The sequence below is a fragment of the Scyliorhinus torazame genome, chromosome 13 (genome assembly GCF_047496885.1).
Source record: "Scyliorhinus torazame isolate Kashiwa2021f chromosome 13, sScyTor2.1, whole genome shotgun sequence".
Taxonomy (NCBI): Eukaryota; Metazoa; Chordata; class Chondrichthyes; order Carcharhiniformes; family Scyliorhinidae; genus Scyliorhinus; species Scyliorhinus torazame.
In genome coordinates, this window is record NC_092719.1 from 117,111,680 (window position 1) to 117,127,659 (window position 15,980).

General features: G+C 50.8%; 1 protein-coding gene across 3 annotated transcripts in view; it reads right to left on the minus strand.

Moving 5' to 3' along the window:
* The window catches only part of srgap3 (SLIT-ROBO Rho GTPase activating protein 3), a 978,679-nt gene that overhangs the window by 256,103 nt on the left and 706,596 nt on the right, over positions 1-15,980 (minus strand). For all 3 annotated transcript variants that reach the window (XM_072472097.1, XM_072472095.1, XM_072472098.1), the window contains exon 3: positions 10,610-10,772. In XM_072472097.1, coding sequence (XP_072328198.1) covers positions 10,610-10,772 — 163 coding nt within the window. The remainder of the gene's footprint in view (positions 1-10,609; positions 10,773-15,980) is intronic.

Below are 15,980 nucleotides of genomic sequence, written 5' to 3' on the forward strand. Positions count from 1 at the left end.
TAACAAAACATTGGCCATGGAAGATAGCTGAGTTTTGAATATAGAAATGTTTTGTCCGATATGTTCCACGATCGCTTGGTCTGTGGTATTAATAATATGGAGACCAAAACATTTGGCCGAAATCTCTCTAACTTTTCAACAGGCACTACAGATCTCTGTCCCAGGAAAACGTGTCCAAGAGATACAAAAGATGCAGGTGAATGTTTTGGGGCCTCACCTCTCATGTGGTACTCCCACGGCCCAGACTGAATGCCGCTGCCGCTCTGGTCTCTGGGCGAAGAGTCGGCCGCTGGGACGTGTGATGTCCCCGGACTCAGCTGAAGGCGATTCTGGTCGGTGTGCGACATACCCGCAGGCAGCAGGAGGGCCAGTGCTCCAGGTGCCCCGGTCGAGGTAGGCATTAGCCCCGGGATCGGGTGTGAATCTGGATGACCCAGAAAGGCAGATGGTGAGGCTGAGATGCAGCGGAACTGTTTGGCATCGCCCCGTGTGGCCCCCATTTGTGTTCCGATACAAGTGAATGGTCATATGCTGCAAATGGAGCTGGATACAGGAGCAGCCGTTCCTGAGGTGGCGCAGAGCACTTTTGCAAGGAGTGGCTGAAACGCAGCTCGTTTGGCCACTAATACAGGGGAACAACTAAATATCGTGGGATCCACCCTCACTCCTGTGGTGTATGGGTGCCAGTCGGTTCGTCTTCCCCTCATTGTTGTGCAGGGAAATGGCCCCAGCCTGTTGGGCTATGATTGGCTACACCCAGCTGCAGTTGGATTGGCAGCATATCCTCCAAGTGGTGCTGGCGGTTTGTGTACGGTACTGAAAGAATTCCTGGAGGTTTTCCAGCCTGATTTGGGAAACATTAAAGAAGCCATGACCAAATTCCAGGTGGACTTGGAAGTCCAGTCCTGATGTTCTCATGCCCGCCCGGTTCCCTACACTCAGACCGAACTTCGACGTTTCGCCAGTTTGGGCATCATTCGGCCTGTGCGCTTTGCTGATTGGGGGGGCACCGGTGGTCCCCATAATGAAGCGGAGGCTATAAATCGGCACCGAACACAGCTTCAAGATTGGACCATTACCATTTACCTTGCATTGATGATTTGTATCAAAATTGTAACGATTGTTCCTGCTGCAGATGACGTTCACCAGCGTGGCATACTCCGACTGATCCGGCGAATCATCTCCATGATGAATTACCGGAGCCGAAAAGATCCCAACGTTGTCCAAATGCTCCTCCTTTCTGCCTCATTGCTCATCGAGGGGGATCTTCGGACTTTATGGGGATGCAGAGACCAATGTAATATTCCGCATGGAACCCATGGGGTGGGAATGCTAGTCTTCCCCATGCTCCTTGCGGAGTACGAGCTGCCCCGCTAGAGGTGGGGGATCTCAATTAACCCATGTATACAAGGTTGGCCAGTAAGGCTCTGGCCTGAGCAGGAATCAGGTAGAGATCTACCAGAAAGTGTACATATTGTTTGTGTAAATAAGTGTTTCTTATTTTACCTGGTGTGGACTCTCCATGTCCTCATTAAAGGAGGGCTGGTGCAGACCTGAGGGGCTACATGGCCTCCTGTTGCACTGTAGCGATTCTATGATTCTATCTCCTTTTTCAGAGTGACTGTGATATTGATCATCCACCTTGTTGAGTTGATCACGCTTCAAATTTGTAGGCATCAGCTTGGGCAAAGGAGACTGTTATCACCTGCCTGCTTACCATTGGCTGGGGACTAATGACAACCCCACAATCCTGTGGGAGTATGAGCTTCCCCAATGAGGGGGGCGGAGAAATCATTGGCAGACTCCCTGTATAAATAAAGCTGGCCAGTTTGGAACTGGAAGGAATAAGCAGCAAGCGAAGTTGCTGCTGTATATATATATGTTATTGTAAATAAATGTTATTTCTTTGTATCCTTAAAACTCGTGCTGGATTCTTCGTGGCCCTCACAAAACTGGCTACGAAGGTTAAAGTGAATAGCTGTCTACACTGCTGAAGCCACCTCCCTGGATTTTTGTTGGATACAGGTTGGAAGTTGTTTTCTATTATACCATGCCTCTGTATGGACGTTTGGATGTTTTTGATGCTGCGCTGGAAAGCTGGAACCAGTACGCACAACGGATGCGTTACTATTTCCGGGCAAACGATATCACCGAAAACGATGCCAGGTGGTCATATTGCTCACCGCCTGCGGCCCGCATACGTTTGGGGTGATTAGGAGCCTTACGTACCCAGCTGCGCTGGACACCAAAATGTTTGATGAACTTGTGGATTTAGTGGGGCAACATTTTAACCCAACCCCATCCATGATAGTCTAATGTTACCAGTTTAATACCGCTGAGAGGACCGCAGGAGAATCCCTTGCCGACTTTCTATCCAGGCTATGCAGGATTGCGGAGTACTGTGACTATGGTGAGACCTTGTCAGAAATGTTACGCGACCGTTTGGTTTGCAGTATTAACAATGTGGCCACCCAGAGAAAGTTGTTAGCTGAGCCAACATTGACTTTTCAACAGGCCATTCAAATAGTATTGTCCCGAGAGAGCGCAGAACGAGGAGTGCAGGAGCTACAGGGAATGGAGGTGCATGCCTTGGGGTGCAACCCCTTCCGTCCGAAAACGTCCCCCCGCACTCCTGCGGTACCTTGGGCGAGGCGACGTCCGGATCGACATCAGTGGCCGTCGGACATTCATCCCCGAAGGGGGCCTTCTCCAGAACCAATGGATGAGGAGCCATGTCCGTGTCAGACCTGTAGGTGCTGACCCCGTCGCGGACGCCGGTCCTGGGGGCGCCAGAGGTGCCGTCGTTCCGACCGAAACTGGAACCAGCCCAGGGCCGTACCTTCCATGTGGATGAACCTGCGGCGACTACTCCTGAGGATGTGGAGACGGAGGACGACTGCCAGCAGCTGCATTGTGTGGCAGCTCCCCGTGTGGCCCCCATTAAGGTGACAGTATGGGTCAATGGTCACCCGCTTGAGATGGAGTTGGACACTGGCGCAACGGTCTCCGTGGTCGCCCAGAGGACATTCGACCGCATCAAGCAGGGTGTACAGACCCTTACATTAACCGACTCACAGGCCAGGTTGGCCACCCACACGGGGGAACCATTGGACATTGCAGGAACTACGATGACCCCTGTTGTTTATGGACGCCAGGAGGGGCATTTCCCACTTATCGTGGTGCGCGGCCATGGGCCCAGCCTGTTGGGTCGGGACTGGTTGCGCCATTTGCGGTTGCAGTGGCAGCACATCCTCCAAACAGTTTCTGTAGGGTTGACTGAGGTGCTAGGATGATACCCAGATGTATTCCAGCCCGGTTTGGGGAAAATAAAAGGGGCCGTAGCCCGTATCCAAGTCGAACCAGGAGCCACACCGTGATATTTCCGGCGCGCCCAGTGCCTTACGCCTTGTTCGAGAAGGTAGAAGGGGAGCTCACTCATTTGGAGACTTTGGGTATCATCAGGCCCGTCCGTTTCGCTGACTGGGCAGCACCAATTGTACCTGTAATGAAGCCAGATGCCACATTTCACTTGTGCGGCGACTATAAACTTAGTGAATATGGCTTCCCGACTCGACCGATATCCAATGCCTCGCATAGAGGATCTCTACGCGAAGCTTGCAGGTGGACTCTCGTTCACAAAATTAGATATGAGTCACGCCTACCTACAGTTGGAGCTGGACCCTGCCTCCCGACCATATGTAACGATTAATACACACCGGGGCCTGTATGAATATACATGTTTGCCCTTTGGAGTATCCTCTGCCTGCGCTATTTTTCAACGTGTTATGGAGGGCATTTTGAGAGGTTTACCGCATGTCGCTGTCTACTTAGATGACGTTTTGATCACATGGACGTCGGAGCAGGAACATTTGGAAAATCTGGAGGCTGTCCTTAGACGCTTTTCGGAGGCTGGAGTCCGTTTACGTCGCACAATGTGCGTCTTTCAGGTGAAGGAAGTAGTCTACCTAGGTTATCGGGTGGACCGCGAAGCTTTGCACCCCGTCGCAGAGAAGGTGCGCGCAATTCAACAGGCCCCCACCCCGACTGACACTTCGCATCTTCGTTCTTTTCTTGGTCTCGTAAACTATTACGGGAAGTTCCTCCTCAATCTGGCAACTACGCTGGCCCCGTTGCACCTTCTGCTAAAGAAAAATCACACCTGGGTTTGGGGTCAGCCGCAAGAAACCGCTTTCCGGCGGGTAAAACAACAATTGTCGTTGTCTGGGTTAATAACCCACTATGATCCTCGAAAGCCTTTGCTCGTCACATGATGCATCCCCGTATGGTATTGGGGCCGTCCTGTCCCACAAGATGGAGAACGGGGCCGAGCGACCGATAGCTTTCGCCTCCCGCACAGTGACTGCAGCGGAAAAAAAGTACGCGCAGATCGAGAAGGAGGGCCTGGCAGTGGTCTTTGCGGTGAAGCGTTTCCACCAGTACGTGTATGGCCGCCACTTCACTATCGTGACTGATCATAAACCTCTGCTGGGACTTTTCAGAGAGGGTAAGCCAATACCGCCCATTGCTTCCGCACGGATCCAGTGCTGGGCTTTGTTGCTCGCTGCATACGAGTATTCTCTGGAGCACAAACCAGGTACGCAGATAGCGAATGCCGACACACTGAGCCGATTGCCCTTATCGACCGGCCCCATGTCGATCCCCACGACCGGTGAAGTGGTTGCAACCCTAAATTTTATGGACACCTTGCCTGTCACGGCATCACAGATCCGTGAGTGGACCCAGACGGAGCCAGTCGTGTGAAAGGTTCGGCACATAGTCCTGTATGGTGGGCAGCATAGACAGCTCCCAGGCGAGTTGCGGGCAGTTTCCTCCAAGCTGTCAGAATTCAGCGTGGAAGACGGCATCCTCCTGTGGGGGATGCGTGTTATTGTCCCGGAAAAAGGCCAGGAGCTGATACTAAGAGACTTGCACAATGGGCATCCAGGTGTGACCAAAATGAAAATGTTGGCCCTGAGTTATGTCTGGTGGCCAGGCATCGACACCGACATTGAGAAGGTGGCCCAAAACTGCTCCATTTGCCAGGAGCATCAGGAGCTTCCGCCGGCCACGCCCCTACATCACTGGGAATGGCCAGGGCAGCTTTGGGCTCGCTTGCATGCAGATTTCGCCGGCCCTTTTCAAGGATCCATGTTCCTTCTATTCATCGACGCCCAGTCTAAATGGCTAGAGGTGTGTAAGATGCTAGGTACAACGTCCTGCGCAACAATTGAGAAGATCCGTTTGTCTTTTAGTACGCGTGACCTCCCCGAGGTGCTGGTCATGGATAACGGCACTCCATTCACGAGTGAGGAGTTTGCGAGGTTCATGAAAATGAACGGCATACGCCATATCCGCACTGTCCCTTATCACCCGGCTTCAAATGGGTTGGCAGAGCGCGCAGTGCAGACATTCAAACGAGGCCTAAAAAAGTCTTCCGGGTCAATGGACACGAGACTGGCTTGCTTTTTGTTTTTGTATCAGACCACCCCCCATGCAGTGACTGGGGTAGCTTGCGCAGAACTCCTAATGGGCCGGAGACTTTGCACCCGCCTTAGAATGGTTTTCCCGGACATTGGCGCAAAAGTACGCCGCACACAAGAATGGCGGGGACAGGGTTTTTCTCGGCATCGGCCGATTCAGCAGTTTGCGTCCGGTGGCCCAGTGTTCGTTCTGAATTTTGCTGGTGGTGCCCAGTGGGTCCCTGGCGTAATCTTTCGCCAAACGGGCCCTATATCTTACCAGGTGCAAGCCCAGGGTCGTCTCCAGCGCAAACATGTAGACCACTTTCGGTCCAGAAGACTATCCCTTCCAAAGATTCCCCGCCCCCGGAACTCATTTCTACAGCCGCGGAGACCAGAGACAATGGAAAGTATTCCTCACAATCTTCCTCTGGTGCCTGTCTCAAAGCCTGCGCAGGTCGTTACAGAAATGCGTGGCGATAGAGACGCCGAGGTGACGGAGGCAGCAGACTCTGACTCCGAGATGCAGACACAGGACGCATCAGAGGGGGAGTTCTCGGGCCCACGGGCCGTGGATGTACAACTGTTACGCTGTTCATCACGGAAGCGCCAGTGTCCTTCTCGTTACACGCAGCCTGATCCAGCGCCTCGTGCAAATGGTGTCCGGCCTGCGGCAAAACTAATCCGACGCCCTCCTTCACCGGGGTCTTCGGTGGATTCCTTAGACTTTGGGGGGGGGGGGGGTTTTAACCTGCTTGCTTACCATTGGCTGGGGACTAATGACAATCCCACAATCCTGTGGGAGTATGAGCTTCCCCAATGAGGGGGGCGGAGAAATCATTAGCAGACTCCCTGTATAAATAAAGCTGGCCAGTTTGGAACCAGCAGGAAGGAGTGAGCAGCAAGTGAAGTTGCTGCCGCTGTTGGGATATATATGTTATTGTAAATAAATTTTATTTCTTTGTATCCTTAAAACTCGTGCTGGATTCTTCGTGGCCCTCACAAAGCAGACTTTCATATCTCAAAGACTATTTCTGTACTTCGAGTTCAGCTTGCCAGTTTTCTGTAAAAATTATTATGTACACATGCTTGTTGTTTGGAATGGTTTAGCTAAAAATAAGGACTTTAGTTTTACAAGTGGGTAAAGATGCAACGTTCAATCTTCTGTGTTTGATTATGTGAGTCTGTTTACAATTGATACTCACACTGTTGTTATGCAGCCACGCTTTATAAAAATGTCTTTATGAATTTACTGACTGGAAACCACAAATTTAGTTTTTAAAAAGCCCTTTTTCAGTGACTTAAAATCGCATTCAAAGATGGCTAAACATTTGCATCACATTCCAAAACCATTGAAATGGAGACAACCAGTCTGCAAAGCATCACCAGAAACAATTGCCGTGAACTTGGAATATAGTGCTCCATTCTGGTTGCCACACTACCAGAACGTAGACGGCTTTGGAGAGGGCACAGAAAAGATTTACCAGGATGTTGCCTGGTATGGAGAACATTAGCTATGAGGAGAGGTTGGAGAAACTTGGTTTGGTCTCACTGGAACGACGGAGGTTGAGGGGCGACCTGATAGAAGTCAACAAGATTATGAGGGGCATGGACAGAGTGGATAGTCAGAAGCTTTATCCCAGGGTGGAAGAGTCAATTACTAGGGGGCATAGTTTTAAGGAGATGTTTAAAGGAGATGTACGAGGCAGGTTTTTTACACAGATGGTGGTGGGTGCCTGGAACTCATTGCCGGAGGAGGTAGTAGAAGCAGATACGATAGCGACATTTAAGGACGTCTTGACAAATATATGAATAGGTTGGGAATAGAGGGATATGGCACCCGTAAGGATAGGGTTTTTCAGTTCCGTCGGGCAGCATGGTCAATGCAGGCTGGGAGGGCCAAAGGGGCCTGTTCCTGTGCTGTAGTTTTCTTTGTTCTTTGTTCTTGAAGAGTATGAATGGGAGCCATCACCTATCCCATCAGCAAAGCACTGCAGGGGTCAGCTGGGTACTCAACTCGGTGGACACAAACCATTAAACATAGTCACTTGGACAATGGGACTCAAGACTTTGAATAGAATGTGCTCAGATGTAATCTAATCATTTAAACCAGGCAACTGGAATCCACTCGCCAATATCATATTTGGGTCACTGGGTAGTTGATGAGAGAGGGTCATGTGACAAGCCAGCTGACCCTTTAATCATTTATTTTCTCTGCAGATCAGTGGAGAAGTAAATGAGATGCCGAAGAAGAAACACCCGGAGTCTCTCTGTTCATCCAAGTTGCACGTTTTGAGCCCCTATCTGCTGTTTGACTACCCACATGTCATAGATCTCAAAATCTAATCAAGCGTGGCTTCACAAAAGGAAAATAGTGTCTAATTTATCAGAGCTGTTCGAGGAAGTCTCAATGAGAGTAGCCAGTAGATGTGTTGTTTTTGAACTTCCAGAAGGTGTTCAACAAGGTACCTCACAAATGGTTACGTCATAAGGTAAGAAGCCAAGGTGTTGGAGTTAGTATATTGCCGTAGAAAATTGGCTAATGGGCAGGAAACAGCAATTGGGGATAAGGGATTCTTTTTCAGCTGCCGATCTATAACCAGTGGCGTTTCACAGGGCTCAGTGCTGGGACGGCAACCGTTTGCAATGTATGTTTGTCACTTGGAGCAAGGAAACAACTATACTGTAACCAAATTTGTAGACAACACAATATTAGGTGGAAAGGCAAGTTGTGAGAGGGATACAAACAGTTTGCAAAGAAATATTGATAGGTTAAGTGAGCAAAAAGTTGGCAAATAAATATAATGTGGGAAAATGTGAAATTGTTCATTTTGGAAAGAAGAACAAAAAAACAGTATTACCCAAAAGGAAAAAACTGCAGAAAGCTGCAACACAAAGGATCTTGGGTCTACCTGCGCACGAAACACGGAAAGCTAGCACATGGGGCATCAGGTAATCGGGAAGGCTAATGGAATGTTGGCCCTTATTTCAAGGGGGTTGGAGTGTAAGAGTAGGGAAGTCTTGCTGTAAAAGTACAAGGTACTCATGAGACCACATCAGTGTATTATGAGCAGTTTTGGTCTCCTTATTTGAGGAAAGAGATTTCATTGGTGGTTCAGAGAAGGTTCACTGGGATGATCCTCGGTATGGAGGGGTTGTCTTACGATCAAAGGTTAAACAGGTTGGGACTCTGCTGATTAGAATTTAGAAGAATTTGGATGATCTCATTGAACCATGTGAGATTCTTAAGGGACTCGATAGGGTAAATTCTGGAGGATATTTCCCCTCTTGGGAGACTCCAGACCAGAGGGCGAATAAAGAAATGCCAATTTGAGACTTGAGATGAAGAGGAATTTCTTCTTTCAAAAGGTTGAGAGAGCCTTTGGAACTCCTTGCCACAGAGAGCTGTGGGGACAGAGTCCTTGTGTATATTTTAGGCTGAGATAGATTCTTGATCAGTAACGGAATCAAGGGTTTCAGGAAAGCGCAGGGAAGTGGATGTGAGGAATATCAGATCAGCCATGATCCTATTGAATGGCGGAGCAGACTCAAGGGGCCGAATGGCCTACTCCTGCTCCTATTTCTTACGGTCAGACAGAGGGTAAAGAATCAAACCCAGCAGCTGCTGTCTCTAGGGCATGCGTGCGTGCGAGAGGGAGGATGCTCGCGTGCTTTTACTCGACTGGGTTAAGTACAATGTACATTATTCTCTTTCTTTCCAAAAACTCAAGGAACCTGTCTGTGTGTGTGTCTTTTACAGTCACAGCAGGTAAACAATTAAACACTCACAGCTGGTATGCGGTGACTCCGGGGGTGTAACTGTTAAGGGAGCGCCGGAGGTTGCAGGCTGAGTTTGGGGTACTGTCCACGGGCAAGGCAGTGGAGCAGCTTAGAAAGGTGAGGGGGACGCTGTATGAAGATGGAGAGAAGGCCAGCAGAATGCTGGCACAGCAGTTGAGGAAGAGGGAGGCAGCCAGGGGAATTGATAAGGTGGTCGATGGAGATGGGAACCTGGTAGGGGACTCGGCTGGGCTAAACAAGGCGTTCAGGGACTTTTATAGTGGACTCTATCGCTCGGAATCCCCCACGGGGCCCGAGGAGATGCAACGCTTTCTGGACGGGTTGACTTTCCCAAGGGTGGGTAGGGAGCTGGTGGGCGAGTTGGGGGCTCCGATTAGGGCTAAAGAAATATCTGAGGGCTTGACGGCCCGGTGCGAATTGTGCGCCGCTGGTTTCCGGGGGGTGGGACAATCGCGTGCGGGGGGGGGTGGGAGAATCGCGTGCGGGGGTTGGGGCGGCGTGGTGCGATTCGCACAGCGCCCCGGCGATTTTCCCACCTGGCGTGGGTGGGGAGAATCGCGCCCCTAGAAAAAGCTGGAAACCTGAGCAGGCGCATGATGTAGACATTTTAAAGAACTGGGAATGAAACCTGTTGCACGCAGAAACTAGTGCCAGAGGTAAAACATACAACAGGAAATGACAGATTCCTGAGGGGATCCTGACGTTCTCCCCCAACATACCCCTGATGTGAGGGTCAGGGTTTTGGGGATGGGGCAGAGGGTCCCAATATAGGCTGGAAACTTAGGACCATTGCATTATCGTGTCAGCCTTCTCCTAGTCTAAATATACAATATATAAATTACAAAGTTATTCTTTCAACCTTCACAAACAACCGTGATTTTGTTTTCCTCCCAATAATTATCATCTTTTGTGCACACAGTGTATTCCCTTTCTGTGCCCTCACATCCCTCTTGTGCTCTATTCATTGCAGTCATTCATTTTTGTCATTCATTTGTACCCAGCACCAAGAGAGTGGTCACAATCCACACCCAGCAACCAGGACATCAAGGGACCCGATCTAGGGCTGGGGAGAAGCCTTCAGCTGTCAGTTCTCTTTTCACCTCATCTAACTGGGGCATGGGTGCAGTTCCTCGACTCTCACGTCTAGATGTCACCAGCATACATCACATAGATTCTTTAACTGAGTGTCACTGTGACAACCAGCAATGGACTAGGCATTGTTCAGGCGATATGTGGCATTCGGGGGGAACTCTGTCAAGAAGCTGTTGTAAATGCTCATGAATGAAAATATTCTAAATATTACTGTGAAATAATTGTGCTATCTTTAACCACCAAAGGTTTAAGCTGACCTTTTTGAAGAGCCGTATCACATCTTCACTGATCTGCATCAGCCGGACAATGACGTTGTTCGTGTAGATGTCATTGAGGGTGGCGTGGTCCTTGCTCTCTCGACGTGTCTGGTTGAGGACAAGGTACCAACAGTTCACTGGAGAGAGGAGATGTTGTTCTTTCCTAGGAGTTAAGAGGATATTTGTAAAGAGACAGATCCGAAGGGGGAATCTTTATCAATGACAGCTTCACTCAATACTCCACACAGCAGTTCAGAAAGCCTTCCCTTCCCCCTTTAAGCCAATACCATGCAAAGCAGCTATTTAAGTGCAGCATCCTTGGAAGACTGGACACCAACCCCCGCCAATCTAAAAACAAATCATTCTCATGCTCAACACAGGTAAGGAGCAATATGCCAAGATCTACAGAGGCTGAATACAATACATTAAAATAACCCCCATCCAACTGACTAGCTTACTGATCAGTACCTGATCATTTATATTCTCTTCTACTTTCTTCATTGTTATTGATTGTCCTATTTTCTAGACTTTCATCTACTTACCTATCTACTTATCTAGCTCGCTATCTATCTTTCCCAGCGCTATCTAATAGGTAGATAAAGATAGGCTGAGATAACCATATCGCTCAGTGTGACCTGACTGAAATGGGTGTTACGTGAAAAAGGATTCGAGCAACATTCGGAGACCCATTACCTGTAGGAGAGGTAGGAACACACTAGTTGAGATAGGCACAGTCAAGGGGATCATTCTGATAAACGTTTGGTGGCTGCAGTGCACATTTGATCACCAGTGTTCAAACGGATTGCATCTTAAACTTAATTAACCCGACTTCTGATGGCAGCTATGAGGGAGTAGGTCGCACATTTGGTGGCTCCAGTTTCGGTCGGACTTTTGGACCTGTTTCCCTGACTTTCTTGCGATTTTGAGCATGGAACTGGAAAGCAATAGTACTCAGGCACTGAACCCATACAGAGTCGTATGGATTTAAGAAGCCGGAGGGACCGTAAACAGCAGAAGACGTGGTCAAGCAAGGGCACGGTGGAGCTGTGAGAGAGACCAATATGGCCGATGTCCAGAGCAAGGCGCCGACAGCCCAGCCTACAATGGAGCAGCTGCTACAGGCCATGCAGGAGGGCTTTTTAGCTCTGAAGCGCCATAACTTGGAGCCGCTCCAGAAGTCGATGGACCGATTGGAAAAAAGGCTGGATGATCAGGCTCAGAAGCTCCAGAAGCTGGAGAAGACAGTGGAGGAGCAGGCCAGCTTTCAAACGGTGGCGGACGTGGAGATTCGGAGGTTGAGGGATCAGCAGAAAATGCACCTGGAAAGGCTGGAGGACCTGGACAACAGATCTCGCCGGCAGAATGTAAGAATCGTTGGCTTCCCGGAGGGGGCTGAGGGGCTGGATGCTGACACAAATGTGGAGGGTTTGTTTCAGAAGCTGCTGGGGAGCGAGGTGTTCCCTCGCCCACCGGTGGTGGACAGGGCACACAGAGGGCAGGTGAGGCAGCCGCGACGTGGGGTCCCGCACGAGCGATGGTGGTCCGGTTCCACAGGTACCTGGACAAGGAGCGGGTTCTGCAATGGGCCAAGAGCACACGAAGCTGTACTTGGGACAAAGCACCCTGCGTGTTTACCAAGACCTGAGTACTGAGGTGGCCAGGAGGAGGGGAGGCTACCGGCAGGTGAAGGATATTTTGTACAAGAACAAGGTGAAATTCGGGCTGCTTTTTCGGGCGTGACTGTGGGTTACGTATGAGAGTCAGCACCACTATTTCGATGAACCTGAGGAGACGATGGACTTTGTTAAGAAGCAAGGGCTGGCCCTGAGCTGAGGACTCTTGGACCCATGGTAGAACTTTTAAGTCTATTTTGTTTCTCTCTCGCTGTGAGAGATGCCTGCATGCTTGGGTCCGTTCTTTTTGACCTTTTTAGGTGGATGTATTTTGGTTGCGATGCGTTTTTCTTGTTCTTTTTCGTGGTTTCCTTGAATGTTTCCTTTTTGGGTTACTTGTTTGATTGTAGTTTTGCTAGGGGGAAAATATAAAAAAGAAACTAGTTAAAAAGGTGTGGTTATGATGGGGTTTTCGGGGGAATTTTTTGCAATCTTTTTCTGTGTGTGGAGGGGAAGGGCTGAGAGTGCCTGGTACTTCTTATCTCTATTTGTTTGATCTAAATTGCACTATTGTGGGGGATGTCTTTGACTTGTATTGAGTATGTGTTTAAGCAGGAGGGGAGGGGAGCCAGGGAACAATGGGTGAGAGACGCGTTGGCGCCAAAGCTGGGAGCCACCAGGCTAGCTGGGTGGGCTAGTCAACGGAAGCCAGGTGGGGGGGTGTTCATATAGTTAGATTAGAGCAGGGGTTAGGTGGTAAGATGGTGTTGCTAGGTGGGGGGGGGGGGGGGGGGAGGAGGAGAGTTGATCTGCTGATGAGGATGGAAATTGGACATGGCAACAGTGGGGAGGTCATGGGTGGAGCCGGCCAGGAGGCAGGCCAGAGGATGCGCGATACATGGCTGGGGGGCTGGCCAAGGAAAGGGGATGGCTGATCGGCAAAGGGGGGGGGCGAAGTGCCCCCCAACCCGACTGATCACCTGGAATGTTAGAGGGCTAAACGGGCCAGTGTGTTCGCTCATTTGCGGGTTCTGAAGGCGGACGTAGTCATGCTGAGGAGACGCACCTGAAAGTGGCAGACCAGGTTAGGTTGCGGAAGGGCTGGGTTAGCCAGGTCTTTCATTCGGGGCTCAACACTAAGACTAGGGGGGTCGCGATCCTGATTAATAAAAGGGTTCAATTTGAGGCGGAGGGTACAGTTGCGGACGGGGTCAGATTTGTTATGGTTAGGGGTAAGCTCGAAGGGGTGAGAGTAGTCTTGGTCAGTGTGTATGCCCCTAATTGGGACGATGTGGATTTTATCAGGAGGTTGATAGGGATGATCCCCGACTTGGACTCGCGCAAACTGATCATGGGTGGGGACTTTAACACAGTCCTGGACCCGAGCTTGGATCAGTCGTGTTCAAAAACGGGCAGGTTGCCAGTGACGGCAAAGGAACTGAGAGGGTTCCTGGAGCAAATGGGGGGAGCTGATCCGTGGAGATTTAGTCGGCCGTCGGCGAGGGAGTTTTCGTACTATTCCCACGTCCATAAGGTGTATTCCCGAATTGATTTCTTTGTCATGAGTAGGGACTTGCTGGCTGGGATGGTGGGGGCAGAATATTCGGCAATTACTAAATTACTATATCGGACCATGCTCCGCACTGGGTAGATCTACAAATTTGTAAGGATAGCTTCCAGCGCCCACAATGGAGGCTGGAAGTTGGATTGCTAGCGGACGAGGCGGTGTGTGAGGGACTCAGGAAATGCATGCAGAATTACCTGCAGGTAAATGATACCGGAGAAGTCTCAGCAGTGGTGCTCTAGGAGGCACTGAAGGCAGTGGTGAGAGGGGAGCTGATCTCAATCCGGGCCCACAGGGGCAGGACAGACAGGGCAGAAACGGACCGACTGGTTCAGGAACGGACAGGAGCTACGCGGAGTCCCCGAGGCCAGAGTTACTCAGGAAACGACAGAGGCTGCAGGCCGAGTTCGGGGTGCTGAACACAGGCAAGGCCGTAGAGCAGCTTAGAAAGGCAAAAGGCACGATATATGAGCATGGAGAGAAGGCCAGCAGAATGCTCGCGCAACAACTAGGAAGAGAGAAGCGGCTAGGGAGAGAGGAAGGATAGCGGATGGGGAGGGAAATCTGGTGGGGGACCCGGCAGGGCTGAACAAGGAGTTTAGGGACTTTTATAGTAAGCTGTACACTTCGGAACCCCCCAGGGGACCAGAGGGGATGGGGCGATTCCTGGACGGACTGACCTTCCCAAGAGTGGGTAGGGGGTTGGTAGACGGACTGGGGGCCCTGGTTAGGATCAAAGAGGTATTGGGGGGCCTGAAGGTCATGCAGTCGGGTAAAGCCCCGGGGCCGGATGGGTATCCGGTGCAGTTTTACAAAAAGTTTGCCGAGATAGTAGGGCCGGTGCTGGTCAGGGTTTTTAAGAGACAGAGGGGTCCGACCCCCGACGATGTCGCAGGCCACTGTTTCGCTTATTCTGAAGCGGGATAAAGACCCGGAGGCCTGTGGGTCTTATAGGCCGCTCTCTTCGATCAACCCAGACGCTAAGTTGCCGGCCAAGATCTTGGCGACTAGAATTGAGGACTGTGTACCGGACGTAACTGCGGAGGACCAAACCGGGTTTGTAAAGGGTAGGCAACTGGTGGCCAATCTAAGAAGGCTGCTTAATGTGATTATGATGCCCCCGGAGAGCAGGGAGGCAGAGATAGTGGTAGCTATGGATGCGGAAAAGGCTTTTGACCGGGTCAAGTGGGACTATCTGTGGGAGGTGCTGGGACGGTTTGGGTTCGGGGAGGGGTTCATTGACTGGGTTAGGCTGTTATATCAGGCCCCAGAGGCTAGTGTAAGGCCGAACAGGATGACATCAGATTATTTCAGACTGCACCGCGGGACAAGACAGGGTTGCCCTCTCTCCCCACTGCTGTTCGCGCTGGCCGTAGAGCCGCTGGCAATTGAGCTGAGAGCTTCAAGGGACTGGAAAGGGCTGGTCCGGGGGGGAGTGGAACATAAAGTCTCGTTAGACGCGGATGACCTGCTGTTATACGTATCGGACCCAATGGCGGGGATGGACGGTATCATGGAAATCCTGAGGGAATTTGGCCGGTTTTCAGGATATAAATTGAACATTGCTAAGAGCGAGTTGTTTGTAATTCAGGCGAGGGGGCAGGAGAGTCGGCTGAAGGGGTTGCCGTTCAGGCTGGTAGGAGAAAGCTTCAGATACTTGGGGATACAGGTGGCACGGGACTGGGGCAAGTTGCATAAGCTCAACCTGTCCCGACTGGTGGAACGAGTGAGGGAGGAGGTTCTGAGTTGGGATGCACTCCCGCTGTCACTAACGGGGAGGGTGCAGACTGTTACGATGATGATTCTCCCGAGATTCTTGTTCATATTTCAGTGTCTCCCCATTTTCATCCCGAGGTCCTTCTTTAACAGGCTGAATAAAATTATCCTGGGATTTGTCTGGGCGGGGAAGTCCACGCGGGTGAGGAAGGTGATGCTCAAAACGAACAGTCAGCAATACGACTGGGCGGCCAACATAGCGATGATAAGGAAATGGATGGTGGATACAAGGTCGGTTTGGGAGCGGATGGAGGCTGCTTCGTGCAGGGGCACCAGTTTGGCAGCCCTGGTTACGGCGCCTCTGCCGCTCCCGCCAGCGCGGTACTCCACCAGCCCTATAGTGGTAGCCGCTCTTCGGATCTGGGGCCAGTGGAGGAGGCATATCGGGGAAGTGAGAGCATCGGTGTGGACCCCAATC